The sequence below is a fragment of the Leptopilina heterotoma genome, unplaced genomic scaffold, assembly GCF_015476425.1.
Source record: "Leptopilina heterotoma isolate Lh14 unplaced genomic scaffold, ASM1547642v1 Lhet_24, whole genome shotgun sequence".
NCBI classification, from domain to species: domain Eukaryota; kingdom Metazoa; phylum Arthropoda; class Insecta; order Hymenoptera; family Figitidae; genus Leptopilina; species Leptopilina heterotoma.
The window spans coordinates 2,153,002-2,178,363 of record NW_025110956.1 but is presented as its reverse complement, the minus strand read 5'-3'; the positions used below and the strand labels follow the sequence as shown (position 1 = coordinate 2,178,363).

The 25,362-nt window shown below is 27.8% G+C and overlaps 2 protein-coding genes across 2 annotated transcripts; both read right to left on the bottom strand.

The window, feature by feature from the left end:
- Positions 1-1,524: 1,524 nt before the first annotated feature.
- LOC122502991 (adenylate cyclase type 10-like) lies at positions 1,525-13,253 on the bottom strand. The gene is made up of 26 exons (XM_043613368.1): positions 12,845-13,253; positions 12,500-12,775; positions 12,248-12,371; positions 10,092-10,246; positions 9,878-10,012; positions 9,579-9,831; positions 9,169-9,472; positions 8,779-8,906; positions 8,476-8,634; positions 8,306-8,411; positions 7,773-8,198; positions 7,479-7,570; positions 7,243-7,395; positions 6,955-7,039; positions 6,759-6,879; positions 6,532-6,672; positions 6,280-6,429; positions 6,110-6,191; positions 5,815-6,041; positions 5,567-5,737; positions 5,312-5,427; positions 4,915-5,235; positions 4,698-4,834; positions 4,247-4,536; positions 1,969-2,167; positions 1,525-1,898 (listed from the first exon to the last, which is right to left on the bottom strand). The coding sequence occupies exons 1-26, from the start codon at positions 13,050-13,052 to the stop codon at positions 1,736-1,738; spliced, it is 4,722 nt and encodes a 1,573-aa protein (XP_043469303.1). The 5' UTR covers positions 13,053-13,253; the 3' UTR covers positions 1,525-1,735.
- Positions 13,254-13,361: 108 nt separating this feature from the next.
- Positions 13,362-25,240, bottom strand: LOC122503029 (transcription initiation factor TFIID subunit 6). Its single transcript, XM_043613427.1, has 9 exons — positions 25,071-25,240; positions 24,584-24,808; positions 21,722-22,040; positions 20,909-21,312; positions 20,624-20,827; positions 17,681-17,863; positions 17,386-17,605; positions 14,013-14,344; positions 13,362-13,895 (listed from the first exon to the last, which is right to left on the bottom strand). Exons 2-9 carry the CDS (start codon positions 24,761-24,763, stop codon positions 13,809-13,811), a joined length of 1,929 nt encoding a protein of 642 aa, XP_043469362.1. The 5' UTR covers positions 24,764-24,808; positions 25,071-25,240; the 3' UTR covers positions 13,362-13,808.
- Between the last annotated feature and the right edge of the window lie 122 nt (positions 25,241-25,362).

The window sequence follows — 25,362 nt, the reverse complement described above, 5'->3', positions numbered from 1 at the left end:
AGAAAAAAAATTTGGAAGTCGAACTTTATTATAAAAAAAATTTTAGAAATTGAACTTAATTAGAAAAAAAATTAAAAATTTTTTTTTAGAAAAACTATACCCCAACCCATAAAACTTCCAAACAGAATTAAATTATTTAAAATTTTTTTAAAAATCTTCGTAATAATTCCGTTTTTTTTTGTGAATATAATAAAAATTTCTCAGGAATTCAATTATTTAAATTAGAATTTGCAGAATAAGAAAGCAGTAGACATTTTTGATGGAAATTATAAAAAAGTCATGAAAATAAAAAATATGGAATGGAATTATTGTCTGATTTATATTCTGTTAGTATTTTTTAATACAAACAATATTTTTTCAAAATTTCATCCTATTAAGTTGGTTAGATTTTGTTTAATAAATTACATTTAACCAGATTTTCTACTAATTGGAGAAAAGAAAAAAATGTGAGAATTTAGCTAGAAATTTTATTTTTTAAAAGAATTTTTACTACAAACGTCTTTGTTTAAAAGTTACACTTTCCTCAAATTCTTATAAAAATCTCAGGTAGATTTTAAAAATATAATTACAGACTTCAAAGCTAAACTTTTATTTTTTAAACTACGATTATTATTATATAAATAAAATAATATTTATTGAAATATAACTTTTTCTAATAGTCACAAAACTAAAAGAATATAAAATTTTTATCTTTTCTGTCAAAAAGATTTTTGTCTTATTTCCATCTATTTTTTCTTTGAATGGATAAAATTTTTATTGCATAAATTTTGGTATTGGTAAAGTGTAGGGTAGCACTGTATCCTTTGCATTGGCATTAGGTAAAAGTGTAAATGATCCCGAGATTCGTCTGTCCATCCAAGAATCTCTTTGAACTTCACTCAAGGATCCAGCCCATGCCTTAAACAAATTATAATTACTACTTTATTAGTTAGAAATATAATATAAACTAATGTTTCATTTTTTGTAGAAAATAATCGATCTTGATAAACTTTAAAAATAATTAAAATTACAAGTGTTGTACTCCATTTTTACTAAATTTTATTTAATTAGGCCTTTTATTAATTACCTTTTCGTTGTGATCGGCCCATTTGTATATCAAAAGCAATTGATATTTATTGGCCAATTTTTTAGTTTTCTTTAAAAGATTAAAACTTTTTTTTATTTGAAAACGAACCATGAAGTAGTATGCTCTCATTAAATAGTATCTGTCAAAAGGGAAATAGAACTTTATATGATTTAATTATTTCTTATATTATGTGTTTTTCATAAAGGTGAGGTCTTTTCCTAAAAAAAAATGTATAGGTCAAAACGTGGGCAAGAACTTTTAACTGGTCAAATTAAGCATTTACTTCTGCAGTGCACCGGCTCACAGTGGAATTTTTTTTACAATTTACTATTAAAAAATGTCTACAGCTTACAATTTTTAACCGATTTGAGTGTTCTTTGTTTTAAATTAAAGGGGAATAAATTTTTAAGACATCCCTCGAGGCCGATTTTTGGGATTTTAATTGTTTATAATTTTTAATATTTATAATTAATCATTTTTTTAATGCAAATTCTCATTAACCTGCAACAAAGGACTTTTATAATTTTCTGCAGTTTCTTAAGAAATTTAAACAATTCTCGTATCTCTTGGAGAGTTTCAGCTGCCGCTTCGGCATTTCTGTTATCAACTTTATTTACTAGAAAGAAAGAAATTTCGTTTGTTAGTTTTAGTCTGATGAATTTGTTTCAACTAAATTGTCAGAAATTTACCGTAGAGTATTAGCAAGCCTTCAACTCTTTTTAAAATTGTAATGGCTGATGAAATTGTGTGTCCATCCATTACGACTTCAGTGTTAGCTACTCTTCTATTTTTCCAAACTGTTGCAATCTCCCAATCGCCTCCTCGCACGTACCTTTCGAGTTATTATTTAACAAAAAAATATGTAAACAATTTAATTTTATGCTCAATGTAAATGGACAAACCAAAGCCACATGCAAGTGAAGAATCTTCTTTCTGCCTCTGCATCTCGCAGATTTAACATAGTGTCACTTTCTTCTTGGAAAAATTGTTCGCACTTATAAAATGGAATGACTGATATACTGGTTTCCAAAAGAACATCAACACAAAGTGCATAATACCAAGTTTTACCCGATTTGTCCATGTCAATATTCGAAATCATTTCTGAAAGAGTGGATAATTCATTTTAATTGCAGGAAATAAAATACTAATAGTTTAACATTTACAGACATCACAGTTGGTCCCCTTTTCCCTTTTTGTCCCCTTATTTCAATTTTGTCCCCTTTTTTGCTGATTTGTCCCGTTTTTCATCTTTTTCTAATAAAAAATAAACAAGTTTTTCTTTTTTTGAAACCTTTTTCAAAGTGTAATCATAAAATGGTTCATTAAAGAGAATGCAGACCTTTAGAAAAATAATGAATTAACATTGAAATAATTAAAATATTATTATTAATAGTTTTTTCTAGAAAAACAAAAATTCTAATACAAAACCTTCAATTTTTTCCATTTCTGACAATAATTTCTTTTTAAATATCTTAATTCTTGAAGAACTATCATAATAAATTATAACTTAGAAATTATTTAATGAATAATAAATAAAATTTTATTTACACATTTCAAAATTAATTGAATTTTAAAATAATTTCGTTTACAATTTTCATAAATAAGATGAACTTGAAAAGATTTTAATTTTGAATTTTGTAAAATTTCCATTTTGAATGAATTTCATTAGAAATTCTAAAAATCTTGCATTTTTGAAAAAATTCTCAAAATTTAAATAATTCTGAAATTAGTTAAATTTTTTAATATAAATATTTAATTAATTATTAAAAATAATGAATTTATCGAGGAATTTTAATTAAAAACACTAAAAAAAATTTAATTTTAGAGAAGTTTCAAATAATTGCAAAAATTCAATTATTTTCAAAAATAATAAAATTCTTAGCAGAAATTCAATTATATAAAAAATTTTAAGAAATTCTCGAGTCAAAATTTCAATTCTCTTTATAAATAATAAAATTCTTCTTCAAAATTCAATTATTTTCCAAAATTTTAATAAAATTCTTGGCAAAATTTCAATTATTTGCAAAAATGAATTGAGTTTTCCTAAATACAATTACATTCAATATCCATTTAACAATGGATTTTAGTTAAAATTTTCAATTATAATTGAATATTAAAAGCATTATAGCGTGAATTTTTAGAAATAATTGAATTTTGAAAAAGTTTCAAATTGAAATCTTTGAAAATCTGAATTTATCATATTTTTACTTAATAATTCTGTAGAATTAATTTTTTCAAAAAGTTTAATTGAAATAATTTGAAGTTTTTATTTTCAAATATATATTTAATTGAAGAATTTCCAAATAGTCGATGAAATTTCGTTAAACTAAATTGTAAACAAATACACTTGGAAATTCTCAGAACTTTTTTTTAGAATTGTACATAAATAATTGATTTAAAGAAAAATTCAGTTAAAAATTCTAGAAAATGTTAATTAAATTAAAATGATGAAAATAATTTTGATGAAGTTACAATTATCTTAATTCCTATGGAAAAATAACAATAATGATTAAATATTTATTTTTAAAAGAAGCTTTTGTTGTTTTCGAATAATTTTACAGTTAAAGAAATTCGTCAGGAACAGTTATTTTAACGAAATGTCACTTTTGCGAATCGACATTTTTACGAATTGACGCATTTGCGAAAAGTCATTTTAACGAATCGTTATTGGTTCGAAACGTCATTTTCGCGAAATATCATTTTTGCGAATTGTCACTTTTGCGAATTGTCATTTATGCGAACTGCCATCTTTTTGAATTGTCATTTTCACGAATTGTCATTTTTACGAATTGTCACTGTTGCGAATTGTCATTTTTGCGAAAATTGCAAGTAAACTTGTATGCATATATAGATTTACTGTAGCAATTTTCGCAAAAATGACAATTCGCAACAGTGATATTTCGTAAAATTGTTCTGACAGTTGGCAGTGCCTAAAGTCATTTAAGAAGAAGAAGACATTTCGTAAAAATGACAATTTGAAAAAATGACATTTCGGAGCAATAACTATTCGTAAAAATGATATTTCGCAAAAGTGACAATTCGTAAAAATGGCGTTTCGCAAAAGTGACATTTCGTTAAAATAATAGTTTGGATAAATGCAATTCGGTCAAATGACGCAGTTTGGTCAAATGACATTTGGGGAATAATCATGCACCTCCTGTGATGCCTACATTTAATTACCCATTTCGTTTAATAAGTAAATAGCTTCATCGGTTCGACAAGTCACCAACATGACGTGAATAAGTCTGGGTAAAATTGTCAATTGCAGAACAGTTGATCGGACGGTTGACGCAATTCTATTTCCGATAAATCCTAAATTGCAGGATTTCAAAGTCATTCCACGCAACCATCGGGAGGAGAATATTCCCGAATATAGTTCGCCCACTGCTTTTAATTCTTGCAATTCCAATGCATCTTTCCTTTGACTGCAAATTCTCAAGCCATCATTTTCCAAATGTGAAATAATATTTCTGTAATTTGAGAAATTATTTAAAAATTGTTAGCAGCTTCGCAAATATCAAAGGGGCGCTTGAAAAAAATTCAACCAAAAGTAAAACTAATTTCTTTTCTAGTGCCCTGTAAATAGTATAAAATTAACAAAAAATGAGAGTATTTATAAAATTGATCAAACCCCAGATCGATATAATTAGCTGTGACCATCATATTGGCATAAGCTGTGCAGAGAACGAGAAAATCTTTGCTGGATTCAAGGGCCACTATTAATCCCCAAATTGCTGCCAAATGTGCATGAATAAACATTCCTTTCAACTAAAAAATAAACTTTACAATAACTTAATGCCATCCAATTAATAATAAAATTAATATAAAACTTCTTTTTAAAATTGTACCCTGAATATAGTAAACATTTGAGCTAAACAATGGGCGAATTGATCGACATAATCAGCAGCAATGCCATCTAAAATTCCCACTTTACACGGCCTGAGCCATGTCAACATTCTCTTTAACTTTTTAAGCATAACTGACATTTTTATTTTAATCATAATTTGACTTTTGGGAAAATAATATCCCATTGTCTTTGCTGCCAAGTTGAAACAATTTTCCGCCTCTGTTAGAAGTCCACTTTCAAGAAAACATCTTCCTTGCAATGTATAAATCTTTCCTTTTAAGAACGGAAGAGTTATTAAATCATCTTTTATTGTTCCATTCATCTAGAAGAACAATATTTCTCTAAAATAACCATTTAAGAATAAATGCATGTCGTTTAGGATAATTTCACTCCAATACCTGTTCTAAAATTAATTCTCCTTCATTAACCAACTTTCGGGCTTGAGGTATATTGCAAGTGGATATACAGACGACAGTAAATTCAAGAATTGCTGATAATAATTTACTTTTCATACCTATTTGAAAGAAAAAAAGATCAAAGACGTGTACCACAAATTACATCAATTCATTTATATGTATTAAAATGTGATAAATTATTTGAAATTATTATTTAAACAAACTCTTTAGTTTGTTAATGATTTTAGTTTCTTTTACCCATTCCTTGACAGTGGTCCACCATTTGTGAATAAACTGTTAAAAGAATCATGTTGCATTGACAATTACTAAAGTCCATTTGAGAAAAAGTTCTAGTTGGGACTTTTTCGACTGATTTACAAATAGTTAAACAAGACGTTGCCAATTTCTTCGTCATTGTTGATCGTCGTTCTGAGGAACATGGAAAAAAGAAAAATTTAATAATATTGGAATTTTAAGACAAAGACATTGCTAATTGTTAGTCTTACTAGTATTATCATGAAGTGCTTTTGAGGAACTACGAGAATAAGACTGAGTTTCCAGCAGGTGATCAATGACGTCTAATGTGTCTCTTGGAATTGTCTCCTCCACTGTCGTTGTACCCAACAGTTTCGCAAACCTGCCTTCACCACATGAAACACAACGTCTTGTTGTTCTCTGAAGATACTTTAATGCCTTACTGTGGAATTCGACTTTTTGATTTTCAGTGAGAAGCCTACATTGAATTATAAGTATACATTTTTTTTTATTGGCTACTAAATTTAAATAATCAGTTTGCATTACTTGTAAGTTGTCTCTCGAAGTAGAGTCATTTTGAACCGCATCAATCGACACGAGGCATATTTTGGAAAATCTGCCAAAGACTCTGGTAAAATAATTTAATATTAAATTAGTCTTGAAAAATTTAATTTAATAAACTTCTATTTTAACTAATTTTAATCTTGTTTTACAACCGTCAATTTCAAATCCAGAGCAACCACATCGAATTTCAATATCAAAAATTGAACCTTGCAAAGTTTTAAAAAAAATCAACGGTCCGGGACTGCGGTTAAAATCGCCAACAGCACACCCCAATAATCTCATTTCGAATAATTTTGCAACAGCTACAATAAAGAATAATTATGTTTCTAAAATTCAAAATTTCTGCAGCAATTAATAATTTTTAATTAATATAATATAACGTTGCACAAAGTTCACATTCTTACTGTTTGCAATTTCTTTTTGAGCTATGCCCTGCATTAAACTTTCCATCATTTTTCGGTCGATAGTTTCTCCCAAGACAGCAGCACATTTCAGAAGAAGTTGATCGAGTGGACTCAATGAGTCAAAAAGCTTCAGGATTATGACTGTAGTAAAATTCGATATTTCTTATAATGTTCTTAAAACACAATTAATGGAATTACATACATATACATTCATTGAAAAAAGTTACCGTCTATTGTTACTTCGGTGCCCAAATCTTCAGTGACAAATTTTTCCGTTAAGACACAAACTGTAATTAATTTTTCATTATCTATTTCTAATTTTTTCTTCTCAACTTCCAAATCACTTTCCTAAAATAAAAGACATTTACGCTTAATTAAGAGAGCTGTGGGAAAAGATGTTTATAATAGTAAAAAACAAATTGCCTTAAAACTGGAGCCGTACATTTTCCATGGATTCATTTTATTTTTATGCATGATTATCGGTATTGTAGCATCTTCAAGTATTTGTCTATTCATTTAATATTTATTGTAATTAGATACAATTTTGCTTTATTTATTTATTTATAAACAATTTTTGGGCATACTCCATTCGTAAATGGACATTTTGGTCCATCCTCTCAAAAATCAACGCACGCAAATTATTATTTACTATTACATTACATTTAATGGAAGTCCAAAACAGTCGATTTTAGAGATTTTTGATTGACAAACCTGATAAGCATTTCCTTTGGAGGAAACACTAGACCCATTTTTATAACTTCAGTTTTAGATACACTTTTTATGCACAATCCATCTGACTGTTTTAAACTAATAAGATAACTTTCTATCCATCCGGGATTACCCAAACTTTTTTGTTGAATTGTTCTAAAATATAATTTTTAAAATATTTGTTTAAAAAATATTTTCGCAAAGGAAGGATACAAAAATTACATGTTTTTGCGACTTACTTTTCCAGTTCAGCGGGAATAGCTTGGCAATTCAGAAACTGACAAGCTAGGCCTGTATGAAACCATCTCTTCACACCGAGCAGATCAATCGTCTAAAACAATAATTTTTTCTGAATTCTTTACTAATTTTGAAATTATTAACTGATTTCGAAAATATTTTTCAGAAAAAGCAGGTTTTATGTATTAGGATTGTTGTACTGTCGATACATGAAATTAAGAAACCAAAGTGAGAAATTGATTCGGGAGAGATTGTTAGCTTATCTTCCAGCTTTAATATTATAGTTTTCATATGAAATTTTGAACCTGTGTTCTTTCGATGACGTCCTTATGAAAGGAATAAGTATTCGTGTTCTTTTGCCCAGAGCCGATCACAAATAAAATCAAATCCAACTTCATTAAGGTATTTAATAATGAAATGGATTCTCTGTCGGCGTATTCGATATCATCAATAAAAATAACGGACAATTTTTCGAAACAAGTATACATTAGAATAACTAAAACTTTTCTTAGAAATCGTTGTTTTTCTTTTCTTTCTAATTCTCCGTATTCTGTACTTATTTTAAAATCAACCTTAAATGGCTCATTGAGAACGCAGAGATACTCAGGTTCTTGAAAATTCATCAAATTATGAAGCAATTTACTCGTTCGATCCTTCACTGATGAATTTTCGGTGATTCCCAATGGAGCAGAGAATATTAAATACACAAGTCTGAACGGAATCTAAAGAAGATAGAAAAAAGCCGAATTAATTGAAAATAACTCAATTTAAATTCTGAAAAAGAAAAGAACGTATGAAAGTATTTAAGAACCAATAGAAATTACTATACCTTGCTATCATTCGACCCTAGAGATATGAAGTTAAAGGAAGTGTTCGTTGGAACTAGTTGGGTAAATTCGTTCATTAATCTCGTTTTTCCTATTCTAGACACACCTCTGTAGAACAAACAATTTATGTTATACACTATAATTATTATTATAGAGATATAAAAATACTCACCTTATTATTAAAACACTTTTATTCAGTCTTGTGCTTTTATTTTGACTTCTTTCATTGTGTGACTGAAGTAAATTTTGAAGCAATTTTTCAAAAACTTTTAATTCGTCGTCTCTTCCAAGGAGTGGATACTTACTTGGTATGAATCGTGATCCAGATTCTCTAAATTATTTCATTAATATAGAAGCGTAATAATTTCAAAGGCATAAACATTAAGTCGTTATTTAGTCAGCAAATCACATTTTGTAAAATAATTTGCAAAAAATAGACAAAAAACATAATATTTTTAATAATCTGATAACTCACTGAGCTTGTTCCAGAAATTCATAAACAGGACCAATATTTGTTATGCCTTTGAGTTGTTTTACTTCTTGCAAAACAAAATGTTTGGCCTCTAAGTGCGAATGAAGAAAACTGTCTCTGTCGCAAACAACCTATCAATTCATTCGAACAATTCAAACTCCTCAATAAATTTAATTAAATATAAGAAGTTTTTAGTGAAATTAACTTCAAATCTCACTAATTATTACATCAACACAAGATTAGGATTGTATTCAAGTTTTGTCGACATTTTTGCTGTTTCTGTAACTTCTATGCCCAAATGGTTAATAATAAAGGACAAAAAAAGGCAAAATTTATAACTTAATCATTATAAGAAATATATTAATATTTAATATTAAAATTTAATGAAATTACTTTGTCAGTGTAAGCGCACATAAGCCTGGCTGCTTTATTAACAGCCATACCAATCACGGTGTACTCTCTTCTCAAAATATGACCAACCACTCCACAGTATGTGATTCCAGTCGTCACTCCAACTGAGACCGATTCAATATTTCGCAATTCAATCAGACTCTGACGTATTTTGGAAGCACAACGTAAACCAATTTGAGATTCCAATTCGTGTTTGTCTCCTCGCAATCCAAAAATGCACAGGAACATTAAATCCTTGTCGAAAAGAGAAGTTTTGTTTACGCAACCTTGCATTTCACTCACGATTCTAAGTCGTATATGAAAAAAATTATTTATAAAATTAAAAATAAAATGAAAGCAGTTAAAAGAATAAAGAGTGTCAAAAAAAACTCCTTTTTAATTGGTATACGTACTCACAAACTAAAGTGTACGTATGATTGACCAGACGAATTAGTCGCATTTTATTGGCATTTTTCGTAATTACGTTAACAAACACTATAACCACTTGTCTCATTTCGGTTAAATATTCCATTGGTTCATCCAGTTCGACTGATCGAACGACTGGTCTGGGAATGTAACTGCTCAGTGCATTTTTCAAACAATCTTTTGTCACTTTTATCAACTTTGGACGAACTTGAAAAATATTGAACTGCTTAAAATTAAAAACTACTTAAAGCATTCTAGAACATGCAAAAAGTATAGTTTTACATACGCCGATAATCAATTTGGTCTAAAGGAGTCAGATATTGACTGTCGATGCTCATATATCTTGATATAAAATCTGAATTGTATTCAAATCTTTGAGAGTCTACACGTCTGAGATATTCTTCATGTTCGGATTCCGATGCTGTGAAATAATTAAATCGTATACTTTAATACACATAATTACCAAATCAATAAAAACGCTACTTCCTCAATAACCATACCAGTTGTATCTTCAAACTCCTGTTTGCTGCCACTTTCATATAAAACAGGACAGGCCAAAATGAGAATATGAATTCCATCCGGTAATTTTGTGTAAATATAATCTGCAGTATTGGCCCATTTCCAACAACTTGGAGCTACTATAATATCTCCACCTCTAACAATAAAGAGAAATGTTCCAATATAACTTTCAACATAAGAACCCTTCTCAAGTTACGATGTAAGAAGCTTTTTAATATATGAATTCCTGTGAGGATACATAAGATCCTTTTACATATAGGATTTTTAGACCCTCAGTAACACTTAACATACAACTGTATGCGATCCTCCATCGAGTGGCTGATAGGATGTATAAGGTAAAATCAAGTTGGTTGTAAATTCAGGGTGGACCAAAACCAACAAACTGTAAGAATGGAATCAAAGAATTCAGATTCAGTGCCCCACGTGAATAGGCCGGAAAGGCGAAATCTTACCTTTAGCTAAGATCATTTACCTAGATCCGGCAAGGGTCCTAATTTCAAGTGGAGTAACTAATAATTACCATTAGTAAGAACAAGGCGAACATATTTCTGTTCTTCTCTTGCAAATGCAGTTCTTTATAGTTACTCCACTTGAAACCAGTAGGACGTCCAAAAAAGACATCCTTAGGACGTCTTTTGAACAAGTGTATGCCCACTGGGAAGAGAATGGAACGCTTGAGAATTTTGGTAGGTACGCACAATAGTTCTGGTAGCATGCCCCACAGCACCGAAACTTTCCTAAAAATGTATTAAATATTTACTTGCAATATTCGGCATATTTAACTGAAAAGTTTAGTGAAAATTGTGTAAAGATTTACATGTCCCGATTAAATAAATGTTTAGTGTGAAAATGTTCAGGAAAGTTTCGCGCTAAACATTTATTTAATCGGGACATTTAAATCTTTACACAATTTTCAATAAACATTGCAAAATTACATATTCCGAACATTGCAAATAAATATTTAATAAATTTTAAGGAAAGTTTCGGTGCTGTGGGGGATAATTTTTATTAAAAAAAGACCTAATAGTTTACCACGTGGAGCTAAATCCCTTTGATGGATGAAGCGCATGATTAATCCCCAAATGTCATTTGACCGAATTGCATTTATCCGAACTGTTATTTTAACGAAATGTCACTATTACGAATCGACATTTTTACGAATTGTCACTTTTACGAATCGACATTTTTACGAATTGACACTTTTGCGAAAAGTTATTTTTTCGAATTGTCACTTTTGCGAAAATTCATTTTTGCGAATTGTCATTTATGCGAACTGACATTTTTTCGAATTGTCATTTTTACGAAATGTCACTGTTGCGAATTGAATTCTCATTTTTGCGAAAATTGCTATAGTAAATTTGTATGCATAATATAGATTTACTATAGCAATTTTCGCAAAAATGACAATTCGTAACAGTGACATTTCGTAAAAATGACAATTCGAAAAAATGACAGTTCGCATAAATGATAATTCGTAAAAATGATATTTCGCAAAAATGACTTTTCGCAAAAGTGACAATTCGTAAAAATGTTGACTCACAAAAGTGACATTTTGTAAAAATGACATTTCGTAATAATTACAATTCGAAAAAATGTCAGTTCGCATAAATGACAATTCGTAAAAATGGCGATTCGCAAAAGTGACATTTCGTTAAAATAACAGTTCGGATAAATGTAATTCGGTAAAATGACGGTCCGGTCAAATGACTTTTGGGAAATAATCATGCGCCTCTGATGGATTTATATTCGTTCCTAAGTTCAAACATTTTTTTATTTGACTTCAGATTCGCAATCAGCGACCCCAAAAACACCTGAGTAGGAGATCTCAGCAAATTTTAAGTACATCTTAGGATTTTTTACAAGGTATCTATTATCTAGTGTTACGATTAATATTATTTTATTAATTTAACAATTCTTACTTTCGGTAATTTTTTTTTGTAAAATTTTATTTTGTAATTTTTTTGTATTTTTTATTATTTTCTAATTGTTAATAAATATTTTCAGTTTCTGAAGAGGACAGCTGAGCTGTCGAAACGTTAAAAGTTGTTTTTTTATTTTTTTGACTTGGAAGATTGATAAATTCCTTTTATTTCGAATAATATTATTTTACTTTTCAAATTTTATTCAGCGTAAATACCTGCACAAGGTTTCAGCGTATTTCACATCCCAAACTGGCTTTCCCGTAATTATATAATAAGAGGATAATTTAGCGTTTCCAATTGACGTGAAACTCGTTTTTCCCGAAGCAATTGCTAACTTCACTGAATGAATAATTTTTAATATATAAAACATTAATAAATTATTTACAGTAAACAAATAGATGAAATTTTAAATTGAAAAAGTTAATGTTAATTATGTGAAAATAAATATAATTTGGTTTTCATGAAACCTTTAAGGGTGACTCCTACGTCAGTTTCGAAGGTTCCAAAATGCTTCTGAATGACACAGGCAGTTTGCATTGCTTCGACAGCAATGTCCTGCATTGACATTCCTTCCTGTAATTTCCACATTACTATTAAAGCATCTCCGGAAAATTTCAACACATCGCCACGACGAGAAAGGATTTCTTGTACCATGGAGCCAATATAGGTGTTCAATATTTCAGTCAACTTCGATGGTCCCCCTTTTCCGAATTTCGTATATTTTTCCGTCAAATCAGTGAAACCTTCATTAAATAACAATATCAATAACAATTAGAAAGCTGGTTCAAAAAATTCAAAAACTACAAACGAACCTGAAACATCGCCCAACATTAAAGTAGTAAAATAAGTTCTTGTCTCATAATCATCATAATAGTCCAAAATTTCATCGGGACACATCGAAGCAAATATCGTAGTGTGCTTTTTTATTTTCAATCCATGCAGTAAGCGCCTGGATCTTCTGTCAGAGTTTTGATTAGATTCCGTAACTATAAGCGAATCATAGAATGTAAATTTTCCCATATTTCACTTTATTATTTAAACAAATTTAAATTTCCGAAACTTACTTTCATCCGTAAATCTAATTTTCGAAACATTTGGTTTAAATTCTCTTTCTCCATTTGACATTACTGTGCTCAATGCCACTCAATGCTTTTGAGCATTTAATTTTACTATTGTTTTCCTTTTTACAATAATTTTTTTCTGTCAAAAAGACAATATGTTTACAACGATTTTCTTATGTTTTTGTTGCTCGCGTAATCGAAAAATCAAACCTAAATAAAAATAATGAAAAAGAGACTTTTAAAGTAAAAGGGATACTGAAATACAATATTTAAAATTCTAAAAATTAATATATATTTTTTCTCTCTTCAAAAAGATATATTTCACAAGTCCTTTCTTATGTCGCTTATTTAATAAACGAAATTTATAAAAATGATTTCACACAATGAAAATTGTGCTTGACTTTTACATTGATTTGCAAAATTCTTACAAAAGACTTATAGAAATTGTACTAAATATCAGTTTTATATATATCTTATAATTACTATCATTATTATGAAAAACTTAACTTTTTTAGACGATTTCTTATTTTAATGTATTTACAAAAAAAGGACAGACGATAATTTTTATTACTATATAGTAGAACAATAGAATTTTGTACAAAGAATTCGTTTCGTCACTTCAGTGACCAAAAATAAACATGAACTAAAAAATTTCGAATCTAAACAATTTATAATTTTGTAATATTTATCATAGTCGTGCACAGTATAACCTCTATTATTGAAAAGAATGATCATCCATTGGATTGTGAGTTTGCTCGACATTTGAAGCGACAAAAACTTGCGATTTTGATGTCAGCGCCGCCTGCAAAGCAAGGAAAAAATATTTATTAACTTGTTCTTATTTATATGTCCTTTTCAATATTCAACTTGGAATTTAAGTGGAAAAAATGAATAATTACGAAGTGACCTGAGTTAGTACCTGAGTTACGGTTGACGTGACATTGTGACTGGTGCCAGGCATACAAACGACGACCAATTTGGTTGCAGGAGAAGATAAATGCGGTTTTTGTTGAACAGGAGTTCCTTGAGTAATTTTCACTTGTTGCTGCTGCTGTTGCTGGGGTTGTGGTGTAGCTTGCTGCGGTGTGGTAGTCGCATTCGAACTTAGTCCCGCAGAAGTTGAAGCTTGCCTAGACTGCAAAATTACGTATTTACCAGTTGACGGAGGTCCGGTGCTTCGGCTAGGATTCAGCATAATTGTGCGGTTCGATTGTGGCGTTGCAGGGCTTGGACTAGATACTGCAATGTGCTCTAAACAAATTGTTTTTCACTTTTTAATATTCACAAACCTTATCCTTGGAAATATTCTAGTCATTGAACAAGTAGATGTGCAAACTAGTGTAACGTCGCAAGCCAAGCGTCACATCCAAGGGTTGACGACTAAGCGCACATAATTTTATTAGTATGACTGATGCTGTTAATATTGTTAGTTAAGAGGTTAGTATTAAGTGTATTAGTCGATTTTTCTTGTAATTTTAATACTAATTGTTACCTGCCCACAGAGACCTTTTGGACTGCAACAGAACAACGCATGTGATAGCAGCTCTACTATGGTTTTGATGCGCTGCTATAGGGGTCTTTAATAGGGCTTTGTTCTCATCTATTAGAATAATTCTTGGACTTTTGCGCACATTTCCTTTTCCAGTATTTCTGACAGAAGCAGGAATTCCCCACCCCTTAGAAAATAATCTCATTTATCTCACCTTCGATTAATGTAAGGTTTGGGTTAAGAACTACCTCTCTACATTCGATACTTTCTCTCGAGACTTTGGCAATATCCTCGGCAATACAATTTGCAATAACCGAAAAACTTGATAATCAGAGGGATTAGGAGAAATATCCTTTGTTTGGATACCTGGTGTTAGATTAAATGGACTTACGTCAATTTACTCTTGCGAACTGTATTCTTTTCGCTTTAAAACAAGCTGACCGATTAGAGCTGTTTGAATTATTAATAGTTACTGACTCTAGGAAGACTTTAGATAAGTTGTAATCGAGAATCTCCAACATGTCCCCTCATCCTTTGATCCATAAAATAATTAATTATCTTACTCTTAAAAAAAAATGCCTTACTCGGTTCCTATAGGTTCCATCTTACGTGGGAATTAAGGGTAACGAACGGGCGGATATATTAGCGAAACAATTTTAATTTTTATATTCTATAAAGCATCATTTTTGTCTGATTGAGATTCGATTAAAAGCAAATTATGTCTTAACATGATTCTTACAACTGAAAATTTTAGCAAACGACTTTTGGCACTTATTCATGCGCCTCTTATTTTCAAATGCAAAGCATAATTAAAGCATAAAAAAACATTTTCAAGAGCATAATTACAAAAATTTTTGCCTTTATTTAAGAGTAGAATTAAGGCATATTTGCAAGTTTCATGAAAGCATAAATTGTCGAAATGGAAAGCATAAGCATTTTGAAGCGGAAAGCTTGAAATTTCTTTAAATTCTTTTCCTTTTATCAAACCTTTATTATTATAAACGCGGTATTTCTAAGCTTTAGACTTAAACTCGTACCTTATACTTTAAAGAAAATTCAGTTTTACACTGAGAAAATTTTGTTGAGACTGAGGGTTTTCATGATCCTTCGGGAGTAGATTCTAGCTTTTTACTGCGAACTGCAAGCCCCAAGACAGAAAAATCTAGTTTTAACCATAAAAAGCCTGCAGTCTCATCAAAATTTTCTCAGCGCAAAAAAAATGTAAAAATTTACCACTGTTCCCAAGAAAAGGTCACAACTTATTTGAATTGAATTGTTTTTTGGAATTTAAATGTCAGACCATTCTTTAAGTAACCATTAAAAAAAATTTAATTTTTACTTTTTATTGTCAAAATTAATAGAAAGAATGTAAAGAAAATATTTTCTTTGTCACGAATGAATGTAACGAAAAAAATGTATCATTAAAAGTGACTTTCATTCATTTATATTATTGAGAATTTTAATATTGATTAAGTTTTCAGTGATAAAATTTTAATTGTGGAACAAAAGATTTGAGACAAATTTTACCAATTAATGAACAAAATAGAAAATCAAAAATATCTAATTTATCAATTAAGCATGGAAGCAGTTCGGAAAATTTTAATTATTCGAATATTTAGGTTTGCCACACGAACCATAATTTATAGATTTTTTAAGTAATGGCTTTTGTACTTAATAACTTTAAAGGTAAAATTTGCTCTAGGTTTCACGAAGTGTTTTGCAATGTATATGGGTAAATCCACGGAACCGTGTGATTTCCTGTTACTTCTGACTTAATATTTTAATAATATATATTTCTTGGTCATTTTAATAAGAAGCTTATTGTATTTTATCTTCAATACTATATTATAGAATTATATATTTTATTCTATATATAGAAAATTATACATAAGCTCAAGTCAAAGACTTTTTTACTCTAAGTGTCTTTTTCGATTTTCTTTTTTATTATTTATCCAGCCTAAAACGGAATCGGACAAAATTGTTCAATTTTCAATCAGCCAAAATTATAATTACACGTCAAAGAAAATTTCTTTTTAAAAAGCACAAACTTCTCAACTAAAACTAAATAATATCTATTTAAAAACTGTTACTCAAATTATTTGGTATCAATCTTATTTTTTTTATTTTGTACCCTCAATGGTAACGTAGTTCCATTTATTTTTCAATAAGTATATAACTTACGACGACGAAATTTAAAACGTATTAAACCTTGTCATTAAAAGAGAAGACAATAATAACAATAACTAATTTTTTATGTTCAGTCTCGAAATATTAACATTTTTCTAAAATTTCGAATATTTTTAATTTACTCGCAGATTGAAGAATGTTGAGCTGAAAATTTGTGTTAATAGATATTAATTGTACATGACAAATATTTTCTCCACATTTAAAAAATATTAAATATACAATTTTCTTTTAATTATCAGCATTGGAAGAGTCGACGAGAATTTATCTTAAAGTCTAGTAGTCTTCGTTTCTATTTTCATATTAAATAATAAATCCTTGGCGCAATAATTATTTACAATACAATCTAAAAATAGACACTACACACAATTCTGAGTGTGTAGTGTAGTTTCATCTAAAAAGTTTCACATTGCAGGGAAGTTTTTTTAATTATTATTCCTTCAGCACTAAGGAAAATGGTTCGAAAAAAAAATGTTCTTTACAAATATATTTCTAACACTATAAATAAAATATGAAAGTATAATTTAAAAAGTTTTGGCAAATCGTACGGTTTCGTGGATTTTCCCAATTATATAATTGTGTGTTATTTAAATGTGTGTCATATTCATATTTTCATTACCTGTTTGAATAATTGTTTTTCCGGTGGTAATTGTATTTTGCTGTTGGTTTGTGGTTAACGCAGTGGTTGACGGTGTGGTTGTTACTATGGTTGTTGGTTGCGTTCGAGCCTTGGCAACGGCGGCACACAAGGACGGTCCCAGGTAGCCGAAATCTTGTTTGTAGTCTTCGACGAAATCCGGCGGTGGCCGAATTGTTTTCAAAACAGGAGCTACCGATTTCTGTCAAAGAAATTCCAATAAAAATTTAATTTATGGTAATTGAACATTTTTGATAATATTTATATTCTTACGTACAACTAGTAAAGTTTTTATATGGCCAGCGGCATTTTTGTCGATGGTCGAAAGCCCAATGCCGTCGATACTCGCTTCGATTCGCTCTGAAATGGTTTTTATTTTAGGTATGACCAAAGCTTTCACCACTTCAGGTCCTAGTTCACAAAGACCGTCAATTGCGCCATACAAGGAAGCCAATGGTGTCTGAAATTTGTTTATTTATTTTCATTTATCAACATTTTATTCATATTTATGTATAATTATTAATATATTTTCAGGGTTGCCATAGAAATTTTATTTTATGGTTCCCTGATTTCCAGAGACAAATTTGACTTTTTCCCTGACTCTAAAAATATTTTAATTCACTCTAAAACTAATCAAATACACAAAAAACTGTTTGTATTGCATTAATTTTTAAAAAATCTTCAACTGTAAAAATATTCGGAATATCAACAATTTTTTATTGTAAATAACTATTTAATTATTATTATCATTTTTTCATAGGAATTAAGATTTGAAAACAATTTTTAATCCTTTGCAATTCAATAATTTTTAAAAATTACTAGTGTAACTTATCCAAAATTGTTTTCAATAATTCAATTACTGTTTTGAATAATTTTGGAGAAAATTCCTTAAGAATTTAATAATTTATTTAAAGAAAAAGAAAGTTTACCTAATATTTCTTACAATTCAATTGTTTACAATTCAATTTCGTAAAATTTTAATCATTTGAAAATTTTTCAATTAAATATATATTCAAAAATACAACTAATTTCAAAAATATTTCAAACAAGACATTCACATTTTTTATGAGAATGTAAAAATATAACTTCTTCAGAATTTTTATCAAAATTTAAAAAAATTTAATTTCAAATTGAAAAATATGTTTTTTTAAAAACTTATTTTCTAAGAAAAACAGAATTTTTAAATCTCGTTTCATGTAGAATTAAAAAATTAATTTTTTGACAATTCATAACACTTTTATTCTAAATACTTCAAATGTTTACTAATTCAACTTTAAAGAATAACTTTTATGATAATATTATTGCAAAACAAATTTAGAAATTACAATTTCTCTGACAAAATTCTTTTAACAGGAAAATGTGAAAGTTTACGGAAAATGAGTAAAATTTAAATTTTTTTAATTTCTAAAAATTACAATTAAATTATACGCTTCCTGATTTAAAATTTGGTAAAATCTTCTAAAAATAATTGAATTTTTGAGAAATATAAATAATATCTAATACAAAAATTTTTGAAGAATTTTAAGTATAAATATGACCAAGAATTCTCCAAAATTGTAATAAATCTAAAAAAGTAAAATTTTATAAATTTTTAGTTACTTAGTTAGAAGGTACCCTGAATCTTAAAAAATTGTAATAAAACAACTCTATGAATTAGTTTTTAAAAATATTTTAATATGTAGATTTTTCGAAAATAATTGAATTTTTGTATATTTAATTAAAAAAAACTAATTAGTCTTTGACGAATTTTAATTTAAAAAATTTTGAACATAATTTTTTTCTCTAAATTGTTAAAAATAATTCTAAAATGTTATTATTTTTTGTACGTATTTGAATTATTGGAAATATGTAATTGAAAATACTGAAAATATTGGATTTTAAAAAATTAGAAGCTAATTTTCATTTTTAAATTTACATTTAAAAATTTTCATTTTTAAATTTACATTTAAAAATTTTCTATTAAAATTTTTGATAATTCAATTATTTTCAAAATTAGCAATGAAAACTCTTTAAAAGTTGATTCTCAAAAATTGTAACTATAAATAAAGATCGAAATAAGTTGCATTTTATATTAAAAAATGGGATATTTAGTTGCAATATTTGGAAGAAAAGTCGACAAAGTTGCAATTTTTGGAAATAAGTAAAAAAAAAATCAATTTTCTTAATATCATGATAAAAAATTTTTTTTGTGGCATTTCCCTGACTTTACTGACATGTGGCCACCCTAAATATGTAATATTTTTAATCTGAAATAATTAATTAGTTTATAATCTTTAACATCCGAGATCCTTTATAAATTAAGGCAAATTAAACGAAAACATTCGGACAATGAATAAAATATTTATTTACTCCAACGTTTCGAAATCTAAATGATTTCCTCTTCAGGGAGTCAAAAAAATAATAGTTAAAACATACGAAGACATCGTATGTTTTAACTATTATTTTTTTGAAGAGGAAATCATTTAGATTTCGAAACGTTGGAGTAAATAAATATTTTATTCATTGTCCGAATGTTTTCGTTTAATTTGCCTTAATTTTGAAATAATTAAATTTTTACATAGAATTTTATCAAAATTTTTGAAAATAATTTAATTGTTTTCAAGTATTTTATAAAAATTGAATTATTGCGAGAAATTTCATTAAAATTATATTAAAAATAATTGATTTCCTGCGAAATATTTTATTATACATAATATGTATGGAAATTATTGAAATCTTGCAATTTTTTTCAAGGATTTTAGTAAAAATGTTGTTTAAAGTATTTCAATTCTGATACAGAATTTTATTAAAATTGACTTTCTTTAAATTTTCAATCTGAAATTATTCTAAAATTGAAGTTGATATTTAAAAATAAAAAATTTTGTAATTTATATAATATTATTAAACAAAATGTTGCGTTTCGCGTGCTGGTGAGCTTAAAATTTTCTAGTTGTTTATATTAATTATAAAAATTGAAAGCGTAACTTCTATATAATTAAATTATTTATTTAATTTTTAAAGAAAATTATTCGCAAAATAATTTATAAATAATAATTTTTCGATAGTTTTTCAAGAATTCAATTCAATTCTAACTCTGTTAAAAAAGCTCAGAGTTTTTTAATGATTTCTAGAAATTGTATATTTTTCCAATTCTTTTGATAAAATTCTGTGACTTTTCCCTGAATTTCCCGATTTTTCTGACCTGTAGCAACCCTGATTTGAATTCTTTTTCCAAGCATACCTGATTGCTTTTCGCCAAGGCTTGACCAAACATACGAGTTACTCTGGTCTGGACGTTATTTGTCGAGGTGTTGAAATTTTTACAGATTTGCGCCATCAAACGAGACGCGAAGTCCCTCAGCGCCCAATGATTGTCCATTTCGGGCCTCATGCAAAGTTGCTTCGTTACTATGCAAGTGGCGACCGACGGAATGAGTTCGTGGAGCTGTAAATTAAAATAAAGTCTCATTTAGCAAACAGTAAAAAAACACACTCTTCCTATTATTACATTAGTTGCTTCACTTACGTATTTTTCTAAATAAAGACTCTGATTATCGAGCAGCGCTTTGACCATTCGCATGAGGTAAATGAGAATAGCGAGATTGTTCTGCACGACGTTGACTCGAACACCCTCGGCAATGAATGTGCACATTCGGGCCAACATTTCGTGCAGGCCGGGGTCGGCGGAGAGCGATTGCAACGCTTCGGCTCGGCGCGCTTCATCGGACCCGACACAGGCTTCCGTTATTTCCTTGTAATACAACTGCTGCTCGACACTCAATTCGTGAGTTGCCAGTTGCTTCACATGGACCGTCTCCACGTTTCGCAGTTTCTGACTCTTGCCTCCGCCGCCTGGTTTTCCGACTCCTGTATTCTGATTCGTGTTGGTCAGCTTCCGAGTCGGGTCGACACTTTCCAGTTTTTGAATATCTGAAATTATCAACATTTTTTTTTACTTTCTTAAATTCTTGAGGGGACTTTCTGGTCAAGGATTTAAAAAAATCGATTTCTTTTTTTTTGTTTTAAAATATTCCTTAAAATTATAAAATTACTTTCCTAAAACATTTTTCAAGAAATATACTAAAGAAAAAAGTTATAGCAATTTTTATGACCATTAATACTTTACGAAAACTTTAAAAGCGTTTTTTCTCGAAAACACAATTTTGAAAGTGGAAAGAAACTTTTCTTGAAATGTACTGAACCGACTTTAAAAAACCAAAAACCATTCAATTCTTTATCTAAAAAGCTATACAACAAACTTCTAAAATTTTCCATTTTTACCCCCTGTTATTAATTTTCTACTGGGGTAATATTGTAAAGAAATTTAAGAATGAATTACCTTTCGAGACAGGAGGTGGATTTTCGGGGATTGTCGGCTGAATTCCATCTATGCAAAGCCAGTGAGATCTTAAGGTTACTTCTAAAGGTAATTTGGGCCAACTTTGACCACCCGAAGTGGACAGTACTTCGTTCAAGTCGATTTCCTTCTCCTCTACAAAATGCAACTCACGACCGCCGCCGGACGCAAATCGAAAGGGAATGTGATCCTTGGCGAAAAATCCATACGTTGGCTCGATATTTTTTATTTTCAAAGCATGGTCAATGTCTTGAGTTGACATTCGTTGACGTTTTCCGTGACGCATAAACTTTGCCGCATCCTATTTATCAGAGAAAAATTAAATTTTCGAAAGTGGCGTAAACGAGTTGCAAAACGTTAAAGTTGAAACTTTCGTGTTCATTTCATGAACACTTTGCTTCCTCATGAATATTTCCATTTTATGAATATTGTTAAATGTATTTTTGCCACTGATTATTACAATTGAATATAAAAAAAACACAAAATGTTACTTTTTCTAAAACTTAAAATTTTTAATTTACAATTTTTAAAAAAATTAACTTTATTCATTACTTTTATATTTTTACTACTTAAAACAAAACAATTCGAAAAAAATAATTAATTTTCAATAAAATTTCACGAAATAATTCAATTTTATTCTTAATTTTTAATAATATTTTTCAAAAAAATTCAATTATTTTCTATAATTTTAAAAATAACCTTCGAAACAATTCAATTATTTTTAAAAATAGTAAAATTCTTTGCAAAAATACAATTATTTTTAATACAATTTTCAATGTTTTTCAATACATTAATTAAAATTGAAAATATTGGTCATGAAATGAACAACCTGTTTTATATCATTTTGTCGACGTAAACGTTGGTGGATTCTTCCTTAAATCAAAGTTGATTAAATTATTATTAAGAAAAAATTTGATTTAAATCAGAGCTGATAAAAATCATGATTTTTTGAAAAAAAATCAAAACAATTCGATTTTTTTATTTAAATAATTTTTTATACTGTTTTAAAAATATTTATTTTTGAATAGTTCATTTGTTTAATATTAAAAATTATAAAATTAATAATAATAGGGTGGTTTCAAAATTTCATTTTCAGAATTTTCTAACTTTTCCTGACTAATTTTTCATTTTCCCTGCTTAACAAATTTTAAAATTCTTTACTTAATATTCTGCATTGCTAATTAAAAATGTAATAATGTTTTTTAAGTAACAATTTTATTTATAAAAAAAAAAATAAATAATTAAAAGTTATTTATTAAATTTTTTTTGTTGTGTGTTTGAAACTTCTATTATAATAAAAGTAAATGCACAATATTTACAATTATTTTCACGAGTAATAAAATGTTTCACATGAATTCAATTATTTTAAAAAATGTTATGAAATTCGTAGTAAGAATTCAATTATTTTCATAAATAAAATGGAATTGTTCATAGAATTTCAATTATTTTTAATATTTTAAATGAATTCCTCGAAAAATGTAATTATTTTCAAAAATTTTTTGCAAGAATTCAATTACATTTCACAAATAATGAAATTATTCACTGAAATTCAAATATTTTCAAAATCCACTATTTTAATAAAATTTTTCACAAGAATTCAATTTGTATTTATAAAAAAAATTAATAAAATTCATCCAAAATTCAATTATTTTCATAATTAAAATAGAATTTTTCATAGAATTTGAATTATTTTTAATACAATTTTAAATAAATTCCTCGAAAAAGGAATTTATTTTCAAAAATTGTTTGCAAGAATTCAATTACATTTCACAAATAATGAAATTATTCACTGAAATTCAAATATTTTCAAAATCCACTACTTTAATAAAATTCATCCAAAATCCAATTATTTTCATAAATAATAAAATTCTTTACAGAATTTCAATTATTTAAATAAATGTAATAAAATTTCGTTGCAAAAATTAAATTATTCTCCTAAAAAATAAAATTTTTTTACAGTATTTCAATTATTTAAAAAAAAATCTAATAAAATTTTTTGTTTGCAAGTTATTTATTTTCATAAAAAATAATAAAATTCTCTACTGAATTTCAATTATTTTTAATATTTTTCGAAAAAGTTCCTTGAGAATTTTCAAATCCATTTGTTTATAATGCAATTTTACAAAATTTTGATTATTCAGAAATTCTTCAATTAAATAAGAAAATAAAAACTATAAATAATTTCAAAACAAACTTCAATTAAACTTTTTCAAAAAAATTAATTCTATACAAAATTGTTAGTTAAAAGTATAAAAAATTTAGATTTTCAAAGATTTTAATTTGAAACCTTTTCAAAGTTTAATTATTTCTAAAAATTCAAGCTATAATGCTTATTAATATACAAAATAAATAATTTATTAAATAATTGAATGTTTCTTAGAATTGAATTCTCATATAGAATTTTATCACAAAATTTTTAAATAATTGAATTCTCTTGATAAATTTTAATAAAATTTTTAAGAATAATTAGGTACATTTTGAAAGAAATTCGATTAAAATTGTTTTTAAAATAATTGAAATTCTGACAAGAATTTCATTAAAATTTTTGAAAATAATTGAACTTTGGAGAAGAATTTTATTATTTTTAAAGATAATTGAAATTTTGACGAGAATTTTTAAAAATTTTTGAACATAATTGAATTTTGTGATAAGAATTTTATTACTTTTGAAAATAATTGAATTTTTGCAATTATTTGTAATTTTTACAAAATTCAATTTTTTCCAGTATTTTAATAAAAATCCCTGACCTGTGGCAACCTTTTTTTTATCTTTATAAGTGAAAATGTTGGTTCCATAGATTTGCCCAAAATAAACACAGCATTTAAATGAAATGAATTATTTTACCTGTAATATTTCTTTTAATTTGTAACTGACATCTTCCGCCAAATCTTTTGCCGCTTCATCCGGTAAATTGCCAATACCGATACTCTCGGCAATGACTTTCATTGACTCCTGAGACAATGTTGTCCCATACACAGACTCGTGTTCACTCATTTTGAGACCGTACTTTTCTGACCGACCCATTAGCTACGTTTTAATTCTCTTTTCAATCTTACTTTCTGTCATTAACTGTGAAATAATTTCAGTCTTTAATTGGAAAAGAAATGCAGATATAATCTAGAAAAATCTAACCTCTCTTTCATGATGGCATATTAAAAAAACAGAAATTTCAATTGTTAAAAACGTATCAAGAATTCTTTCGAAACGAAAGAATAATCTACATAAGTGATCAATATTATAGTTTATGTTAGAATTTACAAGAAACTGATAATAATTCCAAGAAAGTACAGGTTAGGTTTTTGATTTACTTTTGTTTACTTTATTTACTCACTCAATACTTTGCGCGCTTCATTTTTATGTTGCACAGTAAACTTATTTCTCGTTCAACAATCTTTTTTAATTTACATTCATTTATTTTCTCTAACAAATAATAATAACAGGCATAAGTGAACAAAAATGCAACTACTGCAGCTGTCATCAAAATTAACACTGCAGTGTAACCAACGTTGAAAAATTACACAAACGGATGTGAAACTTTCTAACAACTTCCGCTCTTTATGGCGGAAAATTTGAATCCAACTAAATTATTCCCGAATAGTCTTGAAAACTAATTACCCTAATTA

What these genes read in the sequence shown, in the direction of transcription:
- LOC122502991 (XM_043613368.1), bottom strand. Translation starts at nt 13,052, where the DNA reads ATGGGAAAATTTACATTCTATGATTCGCTTATAGTTACGGAATCTAAT. An exon ending in AGACCAAATTGATTATCGGC is followed by an intron (nt 9,832 to 9,877) that starts GTATGTAAAACT and finishes TGCTTTAAGTAG; the next exon opens with TTTTTAATTTTAAGCAGTTC. An exon ending in GAGAATTAATTTTAGAACAG is followed by an intron (nt 5,236 to 5,311) that starts GTATTGGAGTGA and finishes TTGTTCTTCTAG; the next exon opens with ATGAATGGAACAATAAAAGA.
- LOC122503029 (XM_043613427.1), bottom strand. Translation starts at nt 24,763, where the DNA reads ATGGGTCGGTCAGAAAAGTACGGTCTCAAAATGAGTGAACACGAGTCT. An exon ending in ATATAAAAACTTTACTAGTT is followed by an intron (nt 17,606 to 17,680) that starts GTACGTAAGAAT and finishes TTTCTTTGACAG; the next exon opens with AAATCGGTAGCTCCTGTTTT. An exon ending in TCACGTCAACCGTAACTCAG is followed by an intron (nt 13,896 to 14,012) that starts GTACTAACTCAG and finishes CTTGCTTTGCAG; the next exon opens with GCGGCGCTGACATCAAAATC.